The following is a 21,495-nucleotide window of genomic DNA, read 5'->3' as shown; positions in this document are numbered from 1 at the left end:
CGCACAGAACGTTTTAGCTGTAACATCTAAAGGGTTTAATCTGTTGTGAGCTGGATACGAAAACCACTTTACTGTCTGGGATGTGAATGAGTCAGCTACTAAGTCTGAATCACATCACTCACTGAAGACAGACTTACCGAGGCTTTAAAGAGAAACCAGAGCTTTCAGAATAAAGTAAGCAGTGCTGACCACACACTGATCCTCTCTGTAAAACAGGAGAACCAGAGATTATTCTTACCACAGAGCCACAGTTTAACCCCTTTATTTAGTGTCTCGCTGGCATACACTTTGTTTCCCATGGGAAGGATGCTTTCATATAGTAGCAGTGCGGTGCTTATGCTTTGTCAGATTTGTGCGCCTGAAGAAATTGTAGTTTCTTGCATTTTAACTACGTAATTGCACTGAAGCAAAGCTGCGTGGAGTTTACAGAAATCAGTCCTTCTGTGTTTTTCTGTAAGCATGTTTCTGACAGCTTACGAGACTCAAAGCTACAGTTACTAGTATAAAACCCTTAGATCAGATAACTCCGCCTGCAGTTCCTGCTCATTTTAGCACCTTTCTGATTATTATTTGGGGTTTACAGCTTGCACGGTTACTGTTTAGGTTGATCAGATTTTAAAAAGCAAACACCTGACTCAGTAGCTGCTCCACACAGCAGAGCATTTAGCAATTAAAGAGGCAGATATCGGTGTAGCCCTAAAGAGGAGGAAGGAAAATGACTCTTTGATTGCTAATGTTTGTTTTTCCATTGTGGAAATATGTTTCCCAAGACTGTGAGCATGTGATGTGTTAATATTTAGTGTGCAGTTTGTGGTGGTAACAGAGTGTCCAGATTAACCGTCTACGCAGTTTAGAGAATAATGTGATGTTGTAAGGTGACTTTATATCATGCAGATGGAGATTGAAATCAGGCATGTTGTTCTAGGTCTTCTTATGAGCAGCACAGGATTCAAGTAATAGTAAATGTGTTTGGTTTTTTTTTAAGACGTGGGTAACTTTTCTGTTAGATTGTAGGTTTCTGTCAACTTCAGTCTTCTCTTTTTTGGGTTTAGCTGCTGTTTATTTCTTATCTATGAAATAATTTAGTTGTTTATCTCTTTTATATCAAATATGTCCTCTTATCAGTTTCGGCGCTGCTCTGTTTGTCACTGTTTTCTATTGTCTGCGTCCAATCAGGAAATAAAAGTTGGTACACGGAAGATGGAAATAGCTAGTAGGCATAGACGTAAGACACCTGGGAATTTATCCTGTCAATAATTACTTTGGAGGATTCTGTGGAAACCTTCACTTCAGACTGTTAAGATCATTACTTGGAAAATTTACTGCTAGGAAAATATAACCAACCAGAGAGAGATGCTATTTTTTTTCCTTTGGTTTTGCAGGGGGGCAAAGCTGTATTAGCACCCATAGTGTCCCTGCATTCTCTTATTTATGATCTTCTTATCCTCCTATGGTTGTGTAAGTTGTATTTATTTATCACATTGATTGGGAACAGTTCCCCGATTCTTTTCATTGAGTTCCATGTCTGTACCTCACATACCAGTGTGGTGGTGCTCTGCTACTTATGAGATGAAGTTGGTGGTGAGTTTAGCCTCTAACTGTGAATGTAAAACTATGTACTGGTCCTCAGTGAGGACAAAAAGTGAATATGCACGAAGACCAAACGTGGCTACAATATGTGTAAAGTGAACTTTAACAGATTAAAGTTGCAGTTTGATTTTGGCAATATTGGATTTGATGGAGAAAAAAAAAAAGTAAATAAATAAATATTCAGATGTATTAAACAAAGTAACATTTTTACTTACTCTTTGTCTTTCAGGGTGCTCTATGAAGGTAAGGAGCGTCTCATCCAGGGGTGTGAGGTCATCCAGGCAACACCATACGGACGCTGCGCGAATGTCAACAACAGCTCTGCAACCTCGCAGCGCATCTTCATCACCTTCCGCCGAGCACCACCCGTCCAGCCGCAGAATTCGCTGGCCGTGACGGACATTTGCGTCATCGTCACCAGCAAAGGCGAGACGCCGCCGCACACCTTCTGCAAAGTGGACAAGAACCTCAACTGCGGCATGGTGCGTCTGAATTTAGTTTCTTAGCTCTCTTTCAGTAGCATCATTCATGAAAGTTCAAATGCATAATAAGAGTGTGATCGGTCTTTCAGTGGGGCTCCAGCGTGTTCCTGTGTTACAAGAAGTCTGTGTCCGCGTCAAATTCCATCAGTTACAAAGCCGGTGAGTAAAAGTGATCAGTTTCAAAATGCCATCTTCAGCTGCTATCTGTTTCCTGCAGCTGCTGAACAGTGGTTACTGCTGTCACGTTGTTGTGTCCGTCTTCGTGTAATTCAGTTTTTAGTCTTTGATTCATCTGATTTCACCTCACTATCTCTCTCTTTTTTTTTTTCTTTTTTTTTTTAAATGATTTGCTCATGTGGTGTTAAAGCTGTTTACAAGAGCAGGTAGTTAATATATATAACTGAAACAATGTTTTGCCTTAGTTAAAACTGTACTGTAATATTATGCAAAACGTAAAAGGTTGACAGTAATAGTAAATATAATATATCAGTAAATCACTTTGATCATTGTGTTATTGACACAATGATGTGTTATTATTGTGTTATAGTTAGATAATAGTGTTTTAAACAGTAGAAGCAAGCAGAGTGTGTGTGAATGAGAGAGGCACATGTAACCGTTGGTTACATGTGGACTAGTTTAAATACCTGGGTCAGCCATCCAAAGCAACAGACTGTGCACAGGTGAGGTGTGTGAGAGTGCAGGCAGGGTGGAGATGGGTGGTGATGCGTGTCAGAGGTGAACTGTGATGGAAGGATTGCAACAAGAGTGAAAGGGAATGTTTACAGGACAGTAGTGAGACCTGCTCTCGTGTATAGTTTAAGGACAGCGGCACTGACAAAAGGATAGGAGGCCGAGCTGGAGGTGGCAAAGCTGAAGATGCTAATACTTTCATTGACCAGGATGGACAAGATTAGAAACGAGTGTATCGGAGGGACAGTTCAGGTTGAGCAGTCTGGAGACAAACTTGGAGAGCGAGGCTGAGATGGTTTGGACCTGTGCAGAGGAGGGACAGCAGGGACACTAGATATACTGGACAAACAGTGTCCAGGCAGGAGGAAAAGGGGAGGATGTTTTGCAGTCATGAGTCTTTCCAAAATGTGCATTTATGTTAAACACTGATAACAAAACTGCAGCAGCGAGACGTGTTGGGGCATTGTGTGTCGTCACAATGGCCACTGCTTACGTGTTTAGGTCACCTTCAGCGTGTATCGCTGATCTTTGGGTGACATTTTCACTGACTGAAAGCTTCCGCAGCAGTTTGGCCTTCTGAGCGCTGCGTTGCGTAACGTCATCAGGGTTAACATGTGCACACACACACAAACATACACGCCCTGTGGAAACATGCAGGCTGGCTTTATCTTCTGGCCGGCCTTTTTCCTGTGAAGTGGCTGTTTATTCATCTCGGACAACTGCACTTCCTGCCGCGCCCTTTGGTGCGTCTGCTGTGCACGCACGCACATGTGTGCATCCATGCATGCTCAGAAGAATGTGTGTGTTTTTTCATAGTGACAGACATCAAGTTGAGCTTCTTATTTCCTCAAAATGAATTATACAGGCTGCTGACTGTAAGAGCATCAGAGTTGCAAAATATTGATCTCCCTTTTCTTAAAGGTAAGAGTTTAATCCCTGCAGGGAGACTGGGATTAAAGGCCTGCCTGGAAGTTTGAAGACCTATTCAAACTATTCAATAAACTTAAACGTTACCATGTATCTTGCTTTGAACAACCACATTGTTTCATCATGTGATTTTTATTTATTTGTTTGTGTGTTATTCTGTGCTCCAGGTCTAATCTTTCGTTACCCAGAAGAGGACTATGAGTCTTTCCCTCTGTCAGAGTCTGTACCTCTGTTCTGTTTGCCCATGGGTGCCAACATCGAGTGCTGGGCACCGAACACTCGTGACCCTCTGCCTGTCTTTTCTACATTTGTCTTAACCATCTCCTCTGGTGAAAAGGTAAGACATAGCTACCAAAGGAAGATTTAAATTTAAGTGTTTAAAACTCTCCGCCGAGCCAAAATGTTTCAAACACTTTAACGTCCACCTCTTGTTGCCAGGTGTATGGCTCAGCCATCCAGTTTTACGAGCCATATCCAGCAGATCTGTTGAGCGAGAAGCAGAAGATCCAGCTGGGCCTTCTCACCACGGTGGAGAAGAAGATGATCCCCAACCGGCCTGTGAACACCAATAAATGCATCTGTCTGCTTTCCCGCTGGCCCTTCTTTGAGTGCTTCCGCAAGTTCCTGATGTTCATCTACAAGTTCTCCGTCTCAGGCCCGCACCCACTGCCTATTGAAAAGTAGGAAACTACTTGGCAGCTGTGGAAACTTTCAAAATCATTCATTGGCCACTTTAATGCCAACCTTTTAAAAGGAAACATCTAACATGAGTTTTATTATTTCCTTCAACAGGCACATCTCGCACTTCATGCACAATGTCTCATTTCCTTCCCCACAAAGACCCAGAATCTTGGTCCAGGTCAGAGTTTTTCTCTCTTGCTGTCGGTCAAAATAGATCAGAGTTTCCACATGTGCAGTACTCAGGGAACATTTGTTGTGATATTTTTGTATTTTTCTGTCACTGATGTTATTTAATGTCCTCTGCAGCTCTCTGTAAACGACACTTTGATCCTCTCCCAGCCTGTGTGTACACCCTTACCGCTCAGGTACCTTTGCCTACTCAATAAATGCATAACAAAGTCATTTCTCTACAAAAAAAACATGTTCAGCTAATTCCTGCATCGTTGTCTTTTTTTAAAGCCTTTTTCTGCTGCTACTTCTGCCATTTTCCAACTGATATGAGTAATTCAGCTACTTTATTTTCCTTTTTGTAGTTCTGGACGCTGCCTTATGCAACCTTGAAACCTCATAAAAATGGTGATTGACGGGCTTTTGTTAAAGCTAGCACCGGCTGCTATTGATATTCAAAGTAATGTGTGCGGCAGTCTCTACAATAGAGATTTAAAGGAGACAGAATTACTGCACAAAAGGCAGTCACTTTTAAGTTGTGGTTATGAAGGCTTTTAAAATGATTGGTTTGTTAGATTATGAAAAAAAGCATCTGAAAACAGAGCGCTTTAGCAAGCTGAAGCAGTAAAGCAGACAGCGAGATTGTTAAACAATACATTTTATGTTGATGGTGTTATTTTGACTCTGTGCCTGTATTTCTGCCTTTTCCTTGTTTCCCATTTGATTAATTCCGGTTACATTTGGTTACAGACCCAGCAATGAACTCTTCTGTTTCCAAATTCTTTTCCCTTTATTTTTCCCTCTCCTTTTCTTTCTGCTGTGCTTTCCGTTCCCTGTCCGAACTCATCACTTCATTCCTCTCCTCTCTTCTCTCCCTCCGTGCCAGCGGGGCAGACTATGGCACTCTGCTGATGAATCTGGGCTCGGAGAACTGCGCCACACTGCTGCACTTTGTCCTGCTGGAGAGCAAGATCCTGCTGCACTCGCTCCGACCCGCCGTGCTCACCGGAGTGGCCGAGGCTGTGGTGGCTGTGAGTAGGCTCCAACATGCACTCTCATATTGTCATACTCAAATGTATTCAAATATACTCAAATAGATATAATTTATTTGCTGGATTGGATTTTAGCAAAGCTTTTCCTGCTTAGTCTGATTACAGTTTTAGATTAGTTTTAATGTCTTTTATTTATGGCCAAAATTCGGATTTTGTTCATTTCTCAGTGTCGACAATTATAATGGCTGAAAACGGGGTGAGAGAAAACAAAAACAAACAAGAGACGAGAGAAACACCCTTCAGCTGTATTATCAGTATTGACGTCGCCTAGTTTGTCCACCAGAGGGCACTCTGAAACGTCCCTGTTTGCAGCACTTTTTTTAAATGTCACAAAACAAAAGAACCAGCTGATCCGAGCATAGTCAGGCAGAGTGTAAATGAGTAAATAAACATCCACAAAAAATGTCAATGAAATCTATTTATTTTCATTGTGTCTGAAAGAAAATAACATCATTGTTTTTGAGTCCATTTAGCTCATATTTGCCTGCAGTGTTTCATTGCCTTTGCTGTCAGTATGGAAAGAAATGAATCATCAGCTTGACCTAGTGCTGACATGCAAAGCGACCACACAGCCACTGTTTCTGCTCATAAATACAGAATATGTCCTGTAAGTGCCTGGGCTGTTTTGAAAATCAATCTAATATTAACCATGTGATTAAAATGAAAAACATACACATTAAAAGTCAAGAAAACAACATTATGACTGCAGGCTGTGGTGTCTCAGTTGTGCAGTTGTTTAACTTTTCAATCTGCACATGCGAAACATTGACACTTGCATTTCCTTGACTTATCTGAACTTTTTAGATAAGAAACATATAGTTAGCACTATAAAGTGTTGCACAATAACATCTCATTAAGGAACACGGCAACAAAAATATATTTGCAAAAGGATTAAATGAATAACACGCTGCAGATGCACTGTTTAACTCCACTGTGTTTGGATAACCCAACACTTTCCTTTAAAGTGACATAAGTAGTAGTCACTATTGTCGAGTCAACATTCATCAGAACTGCAGAGAAGAAAACTGTCTGCTTACTTAAATAAAAACACTAATTAAGAGCTTACAGAATGCACAGCTTGTTATTTAGGCACTCGATGCTCAGACAAGCCTTACATGTACAAGCATATGGAGAGAGAGATACAGCACAGTGACATAAGCTACATTTAGTAAATGATATATGCTGTATATGTAACAGTATCAGTAATTAGTCAAAGACAGCTCAAATGGTCCACATGGAGGAACTGTAACTATTAGTTTCATTTCCTTTCACTTATGTTTTATGGCTGTAATGAAAGAGCATTAAGATGAGTCAGGTAGAGCAGTTTAATCCAGAAAAGCAGCAGCAAGAAGAGGAACAAGTTTCTGAGCAGTGATGTGAGCAGCACTGCACGTCTTTTTTATTTATGTAGACACAAAATCAGTAATGGAGCCCGAGTGACGCCTACACTGTAATCAATACTGTAAACATATTCAACTCTCAATAATGTAGCCCTATTGAGTATTGGTATTGGTAATGGTGGTTTCCACTTATCCATTTATTGCCTAATAATGTTGCAACACAGTACCATGAAGTCCAGACAATGTTAAAGTAAAGCATCTTTCTTTTAGCTGAAAATGCCTGTCATGAATGACTAGAACCGCAAGCTAATGACTTCCTTTTTAAACTTGTGACAATTTTAAATTGCTTTTATAGCTGATCATTACTTTGTGTCTCACATGTCCCTGCCTGCAGGCAGCGTAGTATCCAAATAGCTCTGGCACTACTCAGGCTTTTTGAACTTGAGTTTTTTTTTCACTAATGTAGTTGCTTATTCTCCAGCTCCAGAAAAGTAAGGATTTCACAATTCTCAAAATCAACCCAAATAGGTTTCAGCTGTTACAATAGATCAGTTATGCAAGTGTGACCCCCCCCCCCCCCCCCCCCCCCCCCCCCCTAAATTTGTCTTATTTACCTTCGGTGTTCAACTTATAGATGTTCTTGAGGGGTGGAGCAATATGAAAAAATGGGCTCGTGAGTAAGGAAAGAAATATGCTGCTGTTGTTTTTGGTTTCTTTTAACACATGGGAAACCCTTTAAAAACATCTGTTTGGGAGTAATAATCCTGATTCTGGCTTTTGTCTCCTTCCAGATGATTTTCCCCTTCCAGTGGCAGTGTCCCTACATCCCCCTGTGCCCGCTGTCTCTCGCAGGCGTCCTCAACGCGCCGTGTCCATTTATAGTGGGCGTGGACTCCCGCTACTTTGACCTTTATGACCCCCCACCAGATGTTGTTTGTGTGGATCTGGACACGAACACTATCTACCTGTATGTTGTGCTTTGTTGGAGAAAAACACACTTTGTCTTCTACATTAACAGCTCTCATTATGTTGAACAACTCTTTCAGCAGCAGATTTGTGAGCCCAGATTTTTGTTTTCAGCTGTCTTTTGGTTTTTTCCAGTCTACAAACTTTGTGGTTTTGTATGTTACAGGTCAGATGAGAAGAAACACAGCAACTGGAAGAACCTCCCAAAGAAGCCTTGCAAGAGTCTCATTAACTCACTAAGCAACTTGCACCACCAGCTGGCCACTGGTACAAACAGCATCTCATTTGTATAGCAAAACCTGGATCACTTACCTGTTATACCAAGTTACCACAATTAACGTGGACAGGATTCTTAATCTTTACCTGAACACTGTAAGCTTAAATTACAAAATGCATCATGGTATTCTTTTAGTAAATATGGTAGTCCAAAGCTGAAAATAAAACTATACCTTTAAAAAAAGCTAACAATGCATTACAAAACTTTACATAATGGGGAAAAAAGCATCTGAACTATATGCTATTTCCTTTTAAAAAACAAATACGCTTTCATATTTTCTTTTCTGGTTGCTCGGTTGATAAAATATCAGAATTATTTTACTATGTCAAATTTTTGATGCAATAAAAAGTACTTACAAGCTAGCTAGCTTAACTGTAAACACTTTTGTCAAAATCCACACTGAGCATGCTCAGTCTCAATTATAAAACAGCAACAGTTAATGCATTTGATTCTAATCATTCATACGCTGTGCTTATCTAGACCTGTCTGAACTTTTTGACAGCACCTGAGGCGTTTTGGTCAGAAAGCTAATGCTAACAGCGTTAGTAACCTCATTGTTCTGTGACTCTCATAATTTTCTCTCTGCATCATTACATTATCTCCATCATCAAGCATTATTACAGAAAAGTAAATGTGGGGAGACCTAATTAATAAACGTATTATTAATTAAGAGTACATTTAATGACACTTTATAAAAGGAGAGAGCTGAGAAATTGATATAAATTATTTAAACTGACCACACTGGCTTGTTTTAGTTTCGCTACGCCCAGTGATGCCGGATGGCTTGGCTGTCGACATGACTCCCATGGACGCGGACTTCACCTGGCACAAGAAAAGGACGGCCCTGGAGATGGAAATCCAAGAGGCCTTCCTTCGTTTCATGGCCTCCATCCTGAAGGGCTACCGCTGCTACCTCAAACCCATCACCCAGGCGCCCTCTGAAAAAACCACGGCTGCAGACTCCCTCTATGACCAACAAGGTAAACACGTGATTCACCAAACACTATGGATTTGTTGATGGCTTCCTGGATCTGTAACCTTTGCATAATTTACAACTTTAATTCAGATGGGCTCAACTCATGCATACTTTTATTGGCATCTCTGTTTCAAGGAGTCAGGTTGACCGAATGGTTGAGAGGCTGAGCACATTCATATGCCCTTTAGTCCAATTCCCTGCCCTCCCTTCCATGTACTGTAATGGTTTAAAATAGACCATTAAAGGTGTTTTTAGAAATTAATCACCTTTCTCATCAGCCATAAGAGTGTTTGTTGCTGGGAAATAGGCTCCTGGCTCCATTTAATTCCCCTCTCAAAGATCAATTTTAGATGATGTGAAAGAGACTCTTCTTCACGCCACATAGTTTAACACTTTTATAAATAGCTGCACATTGATTTGATGAGGGTCACTCAGGAATAATTAATATAATGAGGCCAAAAAGGACAAAACGTCTTATGTTTGTCCTTTTAAGATGCAGTAAAGACTCTAATTTTGTTCTTTGCTAAGTTACGAAATTAACGAGTGACACTGAATTCATAAATTCCGTAAACTGAGATGACCGTGAAGCTGACGCCGCACTCTCTCCTTCCCTTCCTGCAGGGTTCCTCAAAAGCAGAGACCGTGCCCACCAGAAGTTCTACTCCCAGCTCACCAAGACCCAGATATTCATCCGCTTCATCGAGGAGTGCACCTTCGTCAGCGACAAGGACACAGGCCTGGCCTTTTTTGACGATTGCGTCGAAAAGGTGATTACCATCCCGGCATCATGCTGCCTCCAGGCGTGTAAAAAACGCATGCTGGTCTTTGTTGTTTTGTTTTTCTCTTCCGTTGGAGCGTTGCTTCCAGGAACAGGCCTTTGTGTTACAGTGGTTCATTGGCAAAGTAACATTTGTACGCTGGGAGGCTAAGGAAGCCATAATTTCCTTTGATTCATTCTGTTCCCTTCGCTCTCTTCCCTCTACTTGCAGCTTTTTCCCTCTGATAAAATCACCGACAAGGGCACCAAGGTAATTGCTGATAATGTAATCAGATTTCCTTGCACCTTTTTTTTCCCCTCTTCATATATTTTAATTTCCCCCTATCTGATGAATGCATTCAGTCAAGAGGCATGGATTTTTCCTGCTTTTCCTCTAACTTAATCACAATCAAATAAGCATGCTTTACTGCTTAATTACAAAAGCTTTATAGAGTATCCTCGTAACCTAGTTTATTTACTGGAATCAGACAGGAAATGGTCTACAGCCTGTGTCGTTTTCTAAATCTCTGGATGTGATCCCCTCTGCAGGTTGAAGGAGAGTCATCTGAGGACACAAGACTGCTGGAGCTGGATGAGTCTCAAAAGAGTGAGCACACAGTCTTTGTAATGCCTCCTGAGCCTCCAGTAGATGATGGACCAGATCCTGCTCCTCAGTACACGTAAGACTTGTAGTGCTTTAAGCGTACACTCCACAAAATTATAGTAACACTTTAAAAACACATCAGAGCTCAATAGGGGAAAAATCATGCTGAATGTCAACACCGATATGGGCATGTGATCAGTCTACAGAGGGCTGAATTCCAAGACACCCCCAAAAATCACAGTGATAAAATGATGCAGCAGGAGAGTCCATTTTGTCACCGCGTGCTTACATGTGTGCCTGAGAATGTCAGGGGAGTGCTCATAATAAGAAAACGGATGGTGCATCGATGAGCTCCTGGACAGTCTGAGGTGCAACCTGGTGGTGTTGGATGGACTGAAACATAATGTCTCAGAGGTGAATTTAGGTCAGGCGAGTATGGGGGCCAGTCATACAGTTTCTTCATCCGCCAGGAGCTGCCTGCATACTCTCCCCACATGAGACTGTGCACCAGGAGGAACCCAGGACCACCTGCACCAGTGTAGGTTCAGACAATGGATCCAAGGATTTCATCTCAATACCTAATGGCACTCAGGGAGTTGTTGCCTAGCCTGCAGAGGTCTGTGTGTCCCTCCACTGATATGCCTCCCCAGATCATCGCTGACCCACCACCAAACTGGTCATGCTGGCAGCAAAATGTTCCCCATGGCTTCGTCAGACCCTTTCACATCTATCACGTGTGCTCAGGGTGAATCTGCTCTCATCTGTGAAAAGCACAGGGTGCCACTGGTGGACCTGCTATTCTGGTATTTTATGGCAAACGTAATCGGGCTCCAAGGTGCAGATACCGCTCCTGCTGATGGGTTAAGGACCTTCTGTGGCCCTGTCCAGCTCTCCTAGAGTTAACTGCCTGTCTCTTTCTGCCAGTGGTATTAATGTGTCAACCTGGAGGAGTTGAACTACCTGTGCAACCTCTATAGTGTCTATGCATTGCCCCATGCTAACAGCAGTGACACTGACCCTAGCTAAATGCAAAACTAGTGAAAAAACAATCAGAAAAGAAGAGAAGTGGCCTCCATCTGTAAAACCATTCCTGTTTTTAGGGTTTTCTCGTTGTTGTCCCTCTAGTTCACCTGTTGTTAATGTCATTAACACCAAAGCAGCTGAAACTGATTAACAACCCCCTCTGTTACTAAAACGATCAGATCAATATCCAACAAGTTAAACTGACTTGATGCTCTACTCTGGTTTAAAAGTGTTCCTTGCTTTACATTCTGCAGGTATAAAGGGTTCCCCAAACTGCAGTTAAATCTATTTGACCGTCCAAGAGAGTTACGTCCTGCACTCAGCACCAGAGCAGCAGGGGCCAGTCTGTCCAGCAGCCCTGCACTACTAGCAAAGAGGACAAAGCAAGTACGTACTCACACTATCATCCTTAGCAGAAGTAGGAACGATACCTGCTTTGACCATGCTCTTCACCCTTTGTCTTTATCAACGTGTTCATCTGACGTGTGCCCGTACTGCTCCTATAGGAGGTCAAGCTCTCATACAAGATGGCAAAGCGTTTCTACTCCAACCCGCCTCTGTGGGCCCGCTGTCTGTTCAGTCACTGCTACAGTCTGTGGTTCATCTGCCTGCCAGCAGCTGTACGGATGGCCAAGTCAAAGACCCGGGCAATGCAGCAGGCGTACAACATCCTGTTGAAGATGAGAACCACTGAGGTGGAGATACTGGATGAGGTACGTTCACATTTTGTAGGAATATGTTTAGATTATCACTTCTCTTTAGATTTTTGGAATTTCATAGACAATGCAAAACATATAAAGTAATGATCATGTGTTTGTCTGCTGTCAGGTGTGTTACAGAGTGGTGATGCAGCTCTGCGGCGTGTGGGGTCTGCCTGTGATGGCTGTGCGAGTCCTGGTTGAGATGAAGAAAGCTGGAGTCCATCCCAACGCCATCACATATGGATACTACAATAAGGTTTACATATATGGCTTATCACTTTAACATATGAAATGTGTGTGTGTGTGTGGTCTTGCTGATATGCTGGTTTATGGGATTTATTAAGCAATCCCATCTCATCCTTCATCTGTTCTGCGCAGGCTGTCTTAGAGAGCCCGTGGCCCAGCCGGAACCAGAGCGGCCTGATCATGTGGACCAAGTTGCGCAACGTCCTTCGTGGAGTCACGCAGTTTAAATACGGTTTAAACCGCACATCTTCTGAGAAGGGATCAACACTGACTACCACAGGTGTGACTCAAATGTACAAGGCTGTGTTCCTCTTGTTCCCTTTTCTTGCTTTTTTTTACCTCTTCTAAGCAGGTTATATGATTGGTTTGTTTGTTTACCTGTTAGCAGGGTTACTTAAACTAGTGCTGTCAGCGTTAATCTTGTTAAAATGACGTTAACGCCATAACCGCATTAACGCGGCAAATCTTGGTTAGCGAGTTATTGCGGATCGTCCCATGTGTGGGGCTGCACGGCGTTAGCTCGTTAGCGCCGTCCAGCCACACGCACAGGGCGATCGGCGTTAATGCGGTTATGGCGTTAACGTCATTTTAACAGCACTAGTTAAAACCTGAAACTTTATCAGACAAGAGGTTGACTCTACTTAGAAGTTATAGGACACTTCTTATCATAGCTTCATGATTACATATAAATTGGAATTTAAAAAAAAAACGATGACATTAACTTGATGTTAACTAGAAAATATCAGAAGTCTGCTGCTATACCACATACAGTCTACTCATGTTTCTTCCTGCGTCCTTCTTTAGGTGCTCCAGTAGCTGCCTCAGCAGTCACTGATGCCGACTGTTTGAGTCATGGAAGTGCAGACAGCTCGAGCGAGGTCAACGGTGAGGAGAACAGTGTATTTGCCCCCAGCCATGACATGGAAGACGTAGCAGATAACCACTGCAGCGCAGGTACTGATTCCCAAAGCATCGGTTCTCTGTAACACAAGGTTCAGCTGAGTCTCTGAGGAACAAAAACAAAAGCTTTCTTAAAAGCGTACATTTGTGATTACAGCTGTGTTTGTGTTTTTTTTTTTTTATATTCTGTGCTCTCCAGAGAGACAGTGTGATCAAGGATATGGATCCAAGGATGAGCTGCACCAGGAGTTGGCTGAACCGTTGCACGCTGCACTTCCGCCGGCTGATGAGAGAAACGATACCAAAGCACAGCATAATGGTAAGAAAGGCCCAGCCTCAGGCCTTCACCTCCAGTATTGTAATGTATGCACCACAAACCACTACTTTTATTTTTGTTTCTTTTTAACCAGGAGGGGACATAGCTGGCTCAGTGGACAGTGCAGTAGCAGTGGGAGAGCCCCACAGTCCTGTCGATGGGTTGCCGCATGTCCACAGTATTGTTAGGCTGTCCACGGGAAGCTTTGACGGAGAAACGGGTAAGAAAGTACATTTAGCTCAAATACTTTAAAGGTTTTGTTGGAAATTCTGTGAAATTGGCATCACCTTTGAATTTGTAAAGATTATTTGTTCCTGTTTCAATTAAGCTACATAAATGTAATTGTTGCACTACAATAACTGTATCTGTGTGCAGGTAAAGGGAAGCTGTTCAGGAGACACAGCAAGAACGATAACGTGTCACTTACCGATGACGATCCCTCGCTGCCGTCCCCGGCCGTAGCTCACCAGTCTCAGCATCAGCGGCAGAAATCCTTCTCTGAACGCAGCTGCAGCTTCAGCGCTGAAACTCGTGCTGGAATGCTCTCTGAGGCAGGCATGGACCACATGGCCAGCCGAATGGGAGCTGATGCTCGTATCCTTGCTGGAGTCCTCTCAGGAGGTCAAAGCCCACCCCCTAATATTGTGCCCAAACCACTTTTTAAAGACTTGGAGGAAGAGCCTGAGGAAAATCAGGGGTTGAGGCTTAAAAAGCTTCCAGAAGAAGAGGACCCAGAAACCGCAGAAGAAAGAAAGACAGACGACAAAGAGCTGAAGGGTACCGAAGTAAATAGGGAGAAACAAGTAAGAAAAAACACTGAAACTAATGAAGATGATTCTGGAGTGCGAGGACCCATTTTGGAGAGGGCCGACGTGGAAGTGGGAGCTGACCCACTGTCACGTCTGGTGTCAGAGAGCGAAGAGTCGGCCTCTGTCAACAGTCAGGAACCGCCACGCTCCGTGCCTGCTGTGGTGTCCCGTAACCTGGCTGAGGAGATCGAGCTGTACATGAGCTTGAAAACCCCGCTGGGTACCAAATCCTCCAGCATGGAGCTCCAGCAGCCGCAGGTAGACTCCACGGATGCACCTCAGCCCAAACAGACTCTGGAGCGGAGGTCCAGCCTCCCAGTGCCTCCTGTGAAAACCCCAACTGGCTCACCGAGCAACACCCCCAAACGCAGCCCCAGCACTGTAACCCGCTCCAAGACTTTTGCAGTAAAGACAAAGACGCCTGCGAGCTCTACAGCGAGCCCGGGCCAGCGATCGTCCTCACTGACCGCACTGGTCAAGTCCTCTCAGGGGGGGTCGCTGGGCTCGGTCTTTAACACCATTTCAGGTATCAAGATGGACACGTTCTTAACAGGGCCTAAAATCGATGTGCTCAAGTCAAGCATGAAGCAGGCAGCAAACGTGGCCAGCAAAGTGTGGGGGGCAGTGGCATCCGCTTACGCCGATTCAGATGATGAGGTGAGGGTCATTAAAAGGTCATTCCAGACATTGTCAGCCTGTTCTGCATAAAAGGGAAGATTTAAGGTAACTTTTCTCTACAGGATGAAGCTCAGGCTGGTGGCGGTGGCTTCCCAGCTCGTCTGGATGAAAATATGCTGGCTGCACATGACTTGGATGACAGTCCTGAGAGAAAAGGCATCCCAGGTTTGGTGGCTAATGGTCTGAACCAGAGCTGCACCAGCCTGGGCGGCAGCAGCAGCGGCAGCAGTGACACGGGCCGAGGGACCACACAGACACGTAAGCACTGACTCTCTGATGTAAATGAAGAAGCAAGGGAGGGGCAGTGAAGTACTTCTTAGGCCAGTGATGCCAGCTTTCAATATTGTTTTCATGTCGGCCTGCAGATCTGATTCCAGGGCGCCCGGGCAGAGGTCCTGACTCTGAGCAAAGCTCCTCGCATCACGCCTCCTCCTCGAGTATTTTCCAGAACTGTGCACTGGAGGTAGGACATGCATGAACAGAGTCTGTTTGCGCTGCACTCTCACTGCTGATGTTTAAAATACAGCAGGGTTTGACGCGTTATCCCACTTACAGGTGCTGATGTCCAGTTGCTCCCAGTGTCGCTCCTGTGAAGCGCTGGTGTACGACGAGGAGATCATGGCAGGCTGGACAGCTGATGATTCCAACCTCAATACCAACTGTCCTTTCTGTCAGACGGTCTTTCTTCCCTTATTGCACATCGAGTTTCACGACCTGCGCACGATGACAGGGTAGGAAACTGTCAGATGAGATTTTTTATTTTTCCTGTGTTGTAAAACACAAACATATTCTTTGTGGCAACTCAAATTTAAATATCCCTGTTCTTTTATTTTCTCTTTAAGGTTTTATGTGAATCCCAGTGCCTCAGGGGACAGCATCCACAGCACAAGCACCCACCCCACAGCTAGCAGCGCGGCTGACATTAAGACACCAGACCTTATCACTTTCGCTGAAGATGAACCGAGGGAGACCGCTGAAAATACTCCAGGAGCACAGAAGAGGTACAACTTCATCTGAGTACCCTGAATGCACCTCAGGTTGCATGCACGAGGAGATGCATTTGCATGTTTGTTTAAATCTTCAGCACCGCCTTACTAGTGTTTTCATAGTAAATGCCATCTAGTGGTAGAAACTACCACTAGATGGCAGCATAGATCTTCTAATATGATCTTGGTGCCTTTTACTTGGTGACTGAGAACAAAAAGTTATTGGAATAAACTTTAATAACAAAAATAATAATTGTTGTTGTGGATCATTGCATTATTGTAAGGTCTTTACCTTATAATATAAAGTGCTATATAATGCTAATGTTTTGGTGCTATATAAATAAGTGAATGGTTGTTTCCAGTTTGATTCCAGGGCCGGTACAGTCAGATCCCCTGGGTCTCCTGGAGCACCAGGCAGCATGTAAGCAGCAGAAAGGCACCGGGACATCTTTGACACGTAGCAACAGTGTTGGAGGACCTCTGCAAAGCCTGGACTATTCTCAGAGACCTGGACATGGTGTTTCCACCACCAGCCTTCCCTGCAGTTTGCAGGAAGTGCAAGTCAGTGCCTCCTTTCTGTTCCAAGCCTTCACTGACAGTAGTGCTTTTACCCTCATGGAGTCAATGAGTGGAATTCTGTGTGTTTACAGGACGGCATGGGGACAAAGCGGCCAAATCCCAAACCAGTGTCTGTGCCGTACCTCAGCCCCTTGGTACTGCGCAAGGAGCTGGAAACCTTGCTGGAGAATGAGGGAGATCAGGTATAAATATAAAGACATTCTCTTATGGTTTGATGTGTATAGCAAGTGTCAGCCAGCAGATTCAAGATCCTTTGAGTTACACTTTGTGGTTTATCTGTCCAGGTGATCTACACCCACAAGTTCCTCAGCCAGCACCCAATCATTTTCTGGAACCTGGTGTGGTATTTCCGCCGCTTGGACCTGCCCTCTCACCTGCCCGGTCTCATCCTCACTTCTGAACACTGCAACAACGGAGTGCAGGTTAGACATAACATCTGGTTAAATGCAGTTTTCTCTTCTTCTTCTATGCTTTCCAATCTCAAGGTATGCACTATTGTCCACAGGAACTTGTACCAGGAACTAGGAACTTTTAGACCAGAGTGTAGATTAGTTTCAGAACATTGGGTCGTGGAATATTTTAGCTATTTCACAATAGCTGGTAAAAAGTATTCTTGCTCTGTGGTGTGCTGCTTTTTTACTGTTTTTAAAGATTTAAAAAAAATCTCCTCGATCGCTCTCATCTTTATATTCTTTGTTGTTGTAAGAAAACTGTGACATCATCCATCAGGTGGGCATACAGTAGAGGACTACGTCCAAATGAAGCTGTGAGGAATGTTTATATGAAACTGACCCACACATAAAAGATGAAATGCTGTGACTGTAATAGACTGAAGCCAGCAGTGATGTGCACACCACGTATAGTCATCTAGACCCAACACAGCAAACTCATTCCTTTACAGAGGATGTCCTGTAATTAGCGAGCACCATGTAAGCTGTGCTATAATGTCATGGTTTATTCTTGCAGCTGCCTCTGACGTCACTGCCACAGGACAGTAAGCAGGTGTACGTACAGCTCCTGTGGGACAATATCAACCTGCACCAAGAACCCGGAGAACCACTTTACCTGCTCTGGAGGACCTTTTGTAAGTGTGAAGACAGACATTATCAGTCATTGTCCATCAGTACAGTGTCAAGTGTAGAACCTGTATTTGCAGATTGAATTGTGAGCTTTCAGATTATTGTGGTGAGCTATACTGCATTATCACCACTAGGGGGCGCACGTGTTCAGCCTTTAAACCTCAAGCAAACACATTTTAGTTCACATTGAGAATGAAGTATTGATTTAAAAGGTACCCCCCCCCCCCCCCAAATTAAGTCAAAGATGTTTTTTTAAATGTAAAGTAAATAACGAAAGGACTTAAGACCATACATGTATCTACTAAAAAACACTGAACCTCAGTGACCTTGACCTTGAGGTTAAAGGTCAAATTTTCTGAGAATCTTGTCAATCTAATAACTTTGGAATGAGACAAAAAGGGATTTTATAATTGATACCTTCGGTGCATGTATTAGGAGATTGAGGGGTATTTTTGTTAAAGTGTCACTGCTGAGCAGAACAGATCAGAGTGGAGGCTCTTTGCTAAAAGAATATTTCAGCAGACTCTCTGATGCTTTGGTGTTTGTGCTCCCAGTGGAGAAGAGGGGAACTCTGGGGCCAACAGACCACCAGGAGAGCCGCACTCTCCTCAACACCATTGTTCGCAACATCCAGACCAACGACGTCTACGGGCCGATCAACCTGCTGATCCGAGAGATCAAACGGCGTCCAGAAGGGCTCAAACGGCAGAGGTCAGTTCTCCTCCTTCATCTATACTCACTGTTTCATATTTAGTCTTCCTTTAAGCTCTTAGTTATGATTTTTGCTGCAGTGCATTAGAAAAGTGTCTGATGCCTCGTGTGTGTGAATGTCTCACAGGAGCGTCTATAGAGAAATACTGTTTCTGTCACTGGTGGCTTTGGGACGGGAGAACATCGACGTAGGTGAGTGAGATTAACTAGTGATGTCAGCTGTGACCTCTAGTGTGCTGTAAGAGTTTGAAGGTGATGAAAAGCGATGACGTGAAACGTTCCTAACTCATATCTGTGTCGTCATCATGCAGAGGCCTTCGACAGAGAGTACCACAGCGCATACAACCAGCTGAGCGCGGAGCAGCGCAAGTCTCTGCACTGCATCGATCGCCCGCCTACTCCCAGCGTCCAGTGGTGCCTTAAATGTTTTGGAGCGCCTTTCGTCTGAACTGATCCTCTCAGCAGCAGAGACACAAACTCTTACTGTTCCTGCTTCAACTTTGGGGAACAGGGAGACTTTCGGACATCTCCAGCTGGACGAACATGGTACTGCTTCTTCCGTTTGCCTTGGAAGATGACGTTGGCCGTTTCATGTTTCTTTGCTTTGCTTTAAAGAGGTTTTCCAAGCAGCTGCCTAAAAGTGGAACTGTTGTTGTAAACTTCCTGGAAAGCTGTAATGAATCTCTTCAGACTAGTTGAGTTGCTTTTCCTTACAGAAGCTGTATAAAGCGATTGATCACTGTACAGAATATCTGTGTGTGTGCATGTCAGCAGCTTTGCTCGTAGCCTTTTGCCTCCTTAAATCTGTCGTAGCTATACTCGTATCAGCTCTGTGTGAGACCGTGTACAGACTCTGACTCTAACTTTGTGCACTTTCTGAAGAAGAGTAAGTAAATCAAGTTCACCTGACTTTTTGTACAGTTTAAGGAAATCTCAGTCGAGGTTGCATTTTTGTCAACAACCCTGATTGTTGTGATCAGAGTCTTAATGAATGTTCACATGTACAGGCTCACACTGGGGCTCTGTGCAGCTTTGTGTTGGAGCATCACATTTAAATGGGAGAGGACTGAGGCTTTGGACAATCACTAATTATCAATCACTAAAATAGATTCATAACATTCCAGATGCCCTGTGCTCAAAGCAGGAGTATTGATCTCTGTGATAACACATGTGACAGCAGCTGTTTGGAAAGTAGAGATCATGAAAAACAAAGACATCAATCTGAAGCATGAAGGTGCCACACCACTGATTAAAAACATCAGAGGAACACAGACAGCAGAGGTGTGCTGGCTTCAGTCGGCCTTTTTAAAGCTGCATTTTTAACAGTAACATACTGTGTTTGTTCAGCTAACATGTCTTATTCTGATCATAACTCAGAGCTGTGTCTCTCATTCTCTACTCTAGCACAGAGTGAACCACGACGGTTCAGACAGGATCTCTTTTATGGTTTACATAAAAGTGCAGCGGGCTCTTGATGAGTGCTGAAACTGTGTCAGGACAGAAGGCCTTTGATATTTGACATTCCACTAAAAACAGTGAAACAGGCGGGAAAACAAAGTGCTGCGATGAATTGTCGGGTAAAGATGGACCTGTGTGTTGACTTGAGTGTGAGTGTGGCGCTGTACTTGTACAGATGAGAAAATGTGTTGTAAAATATTCCATTTGCACTGCATAGATTAGAACCTGCTCTTAACCCACATCAGAATATTAACAATTTACACCATTTTTCATCCAGAAAAAAATCTCAATTATTTATTTTTGTATTGTTGACATTTGGATTGCAGCTGCTGTGCTAACTTCGAGTTTTTATAACTAGCTGCCCCCGTTTTCCCCTTGAATCCGTGTTAGGGGACTCCAGCCGGTGTTGACTTAGTAAATCTCCTCTTGGAGGATGTACAGAAAAGTTTTTTAAAGGTTCTCTTACCGTCCTGTGGAAAGGAAATGAATGTCTACACATAAGTGCGCTGCAATAAATGAGTTTGTGAACTGATTGAAAGTGAAATTTGTCCTTTTTTTGTCTTTGTGTTAAGAAGAGTTTGTATTTATTGCCAGATTTAAACATCTGCCTTTGTAACACTGCTGTAGCTCATTTCTCTTCATTTCTATTTATTTCTGTTTTCATGGAAAAAGATGTAAACTTCCTGTCATCCACTGCCAGGAAATCCCATTTCTCCCAAAAGATCCATCCACCCATCCAGTTTTAGAGTTGTGTGGGGCTCGAGCTTATCCTATCAGAGGTATCCCCTGGATGATGATCGGCAGTCTTTCGAGCCTTTTGAGCTCACACAGAGACAGACAACCATTCATACTCACATTCACACCTATGGGAAATTCAGAATAACCTGAATTTTTTTAGAAAAAAAAATGACTTTTTTAAATACAAACACTTGATGGTATGTGTGTGTTAGATCTTTTTTTCTAAAAGCCAATAAATAACAAAACACACATACACAAGTTTTCTTGCACTCATTTTCACTCTAGACCAGGGGTGTCACTCGAGGGGATGCACAGTACAGTAGTGCAATTCATCCTGATCGGTGATTGGTCAAAAGTCTTCTGTGTTTACGTTAAGTTACAGAGTCTGGATTTAGCGGAAATTACACGACGCTGAATAACGCGTTTTTCTTTGTGGTAAATGTTAGCCGCGCGCTATGACATCTAATGTATTACGCTCATTTCTAGTCTTTTCAGTGGCTACAGCTGCTTTCCGTGGCTCGTTACAAACGATCTGAGATATAGATCCACTTCTGTCTGGCGTAGGCTGCTCACTAGGGCTGGGTATCATCACTGATTTCTATAATCCATTTGATTCCGGTTCTCAAAGTCCTGATTCGATTCAACTTAGCCTCAGACAGTCAGAAATATTATAATTCTGATAATTTATCAGTACTGACTTCATCAGAATTGTGAACATCACAGCAGATCCCTTTGTTTTAAAGTAACTGAGAATAAAACAC

General features: G+C 43.3%; 1 protein-coding gene across 3 annotated transcripts in view; it reads left to right on the top strand.

The window, feature by feature from the left end:
- Positions 1-20,540, top strand: part of LOC101468006 (DENN/MADD domain containing 4C) — a 38,440-nt gene extending 17,900 nt beyond the window's left edge. For 2 of the 3 annotated variants that reach the window (XM_004554375.6, XM_004554376.6), the window contains exons 3-34: positions 1,820-2,072; positions 2,162-2,231; positions 3,857-4,026; positions 4,128-4,369; positions 4,482-4,548; positions 4,677-4,735; positions 5,425-5,569; positions 7,722-7,897; positions 8,063-8,163; positions 8,929-9,153; positions 9,771-9,916; positions 10,139-10,177; positions 10,456-10,586; positions 11,788-11,920; positions 12,040-12,246; positions 12,362-12,490; positions 12,613-12,760; positions 13,285-13,434; positions 13,580-13,699; positions 13,791-13,916; positions 14,072-15,162; positions 15,246-15,441; positions 15,549-15,646; positions 15,739-15,914; positions 16,026-16,184; positions 16,532-16,730; positions 16,820-16,930; positions 17,033-17,170; positions 17,715-17,832; positions 18,382-18,538; positions 18,666-18,730; positions 18,850-20,540. In XM_004554375.6, the coding sequence (XP_004554432.2) occupies positions 1,820-2,072; positions 2,162-2,231; positions 3,857-4,026; positions 4,128-4,369; positions 4,482-4,548; positions 4,677-4,735; positions 5,425-5,569; positions 7,722-7,897; positions 8,063-8,163; positions 8,929-9,153; positions 9,771-9,916; positions 10,139-10,177; positions 10,456-10,586; positions 11,788-11,920; positions 12,040-12,246; positions 12,362-12,490; positions 12,613-12,760; positions 13,285-13,434; positions 13,580-13,699; positions 13,791-13,916; positions 14,072-15,162; positions 15,246-15,441; positions 15,549-15,646; positions 15,739-15,914; positions 16,026-16,184; positions 16,532-16,730; positions 16,820-16,930; positions 17,033-17,170; positions 17,715-17,832; positions 18,382-18,538; positions 18,666-18,730; positions 18,850-18,986 (5,482 nt within the window). In that variant the 3' untranslated portion in view covers positions 18,987-20,540. The remainder of the gene's footprint in view (positions 1-1,819; positions 2,073-2,161; positions 2,232-3,856; positions 4,027-4,127; positions 4,370-4,481; positions 4,549-4,676; positions 4,736-5,424; positions 5,570-7,721; positions 7,898-8,062; positions 8,164-8,928; positions 9,154-9,770; positions 9,917-10,138; positions 10,178-10,455; positions 10,587-11,787; positions 11,921-12,039; positions 12,247-12,361; positions 12,491-12,612; positions 12,761-13,284; positions 13,435-13,579; positions 13,700-13,790; positions 13,917-14,071; positions 15,163-15,245; positions 15,442-15,548; positions 15,647-15,738; positions 15,915-16,025; positions 16,185-16,531; positions 16,731-16,819; positions 16,931-17,032; positions 17,171-17,714; positions 17,833-18,381; positions 18,539-18,665; positions 18,731-18,849) is intronic. The other variant, XM_004554377.5, reaches the window with a different exon arrangement.
- Positions 20,541-21,495: the final 955 nt, after the last annotated feature.

This window comes from Maylandia zebra, linkage group LG3 (assembly GCF_041146795.1).
Source record: "Maylandia zebra isolate NMK-2024a linkage group LG3, Mzebra_GT3a, whole genome shotgun sequence".
Taxonomy (NCBI): domain Eukaryota; kingdom Metazoa; phylum Chordata; class Actinopteri; order Cichliformes; family Cichlidae; genus Maylandia; species Maylandia zebra.
This window is presented reverse-complemented; position numbering and strand designations above follow the sequence as displayed.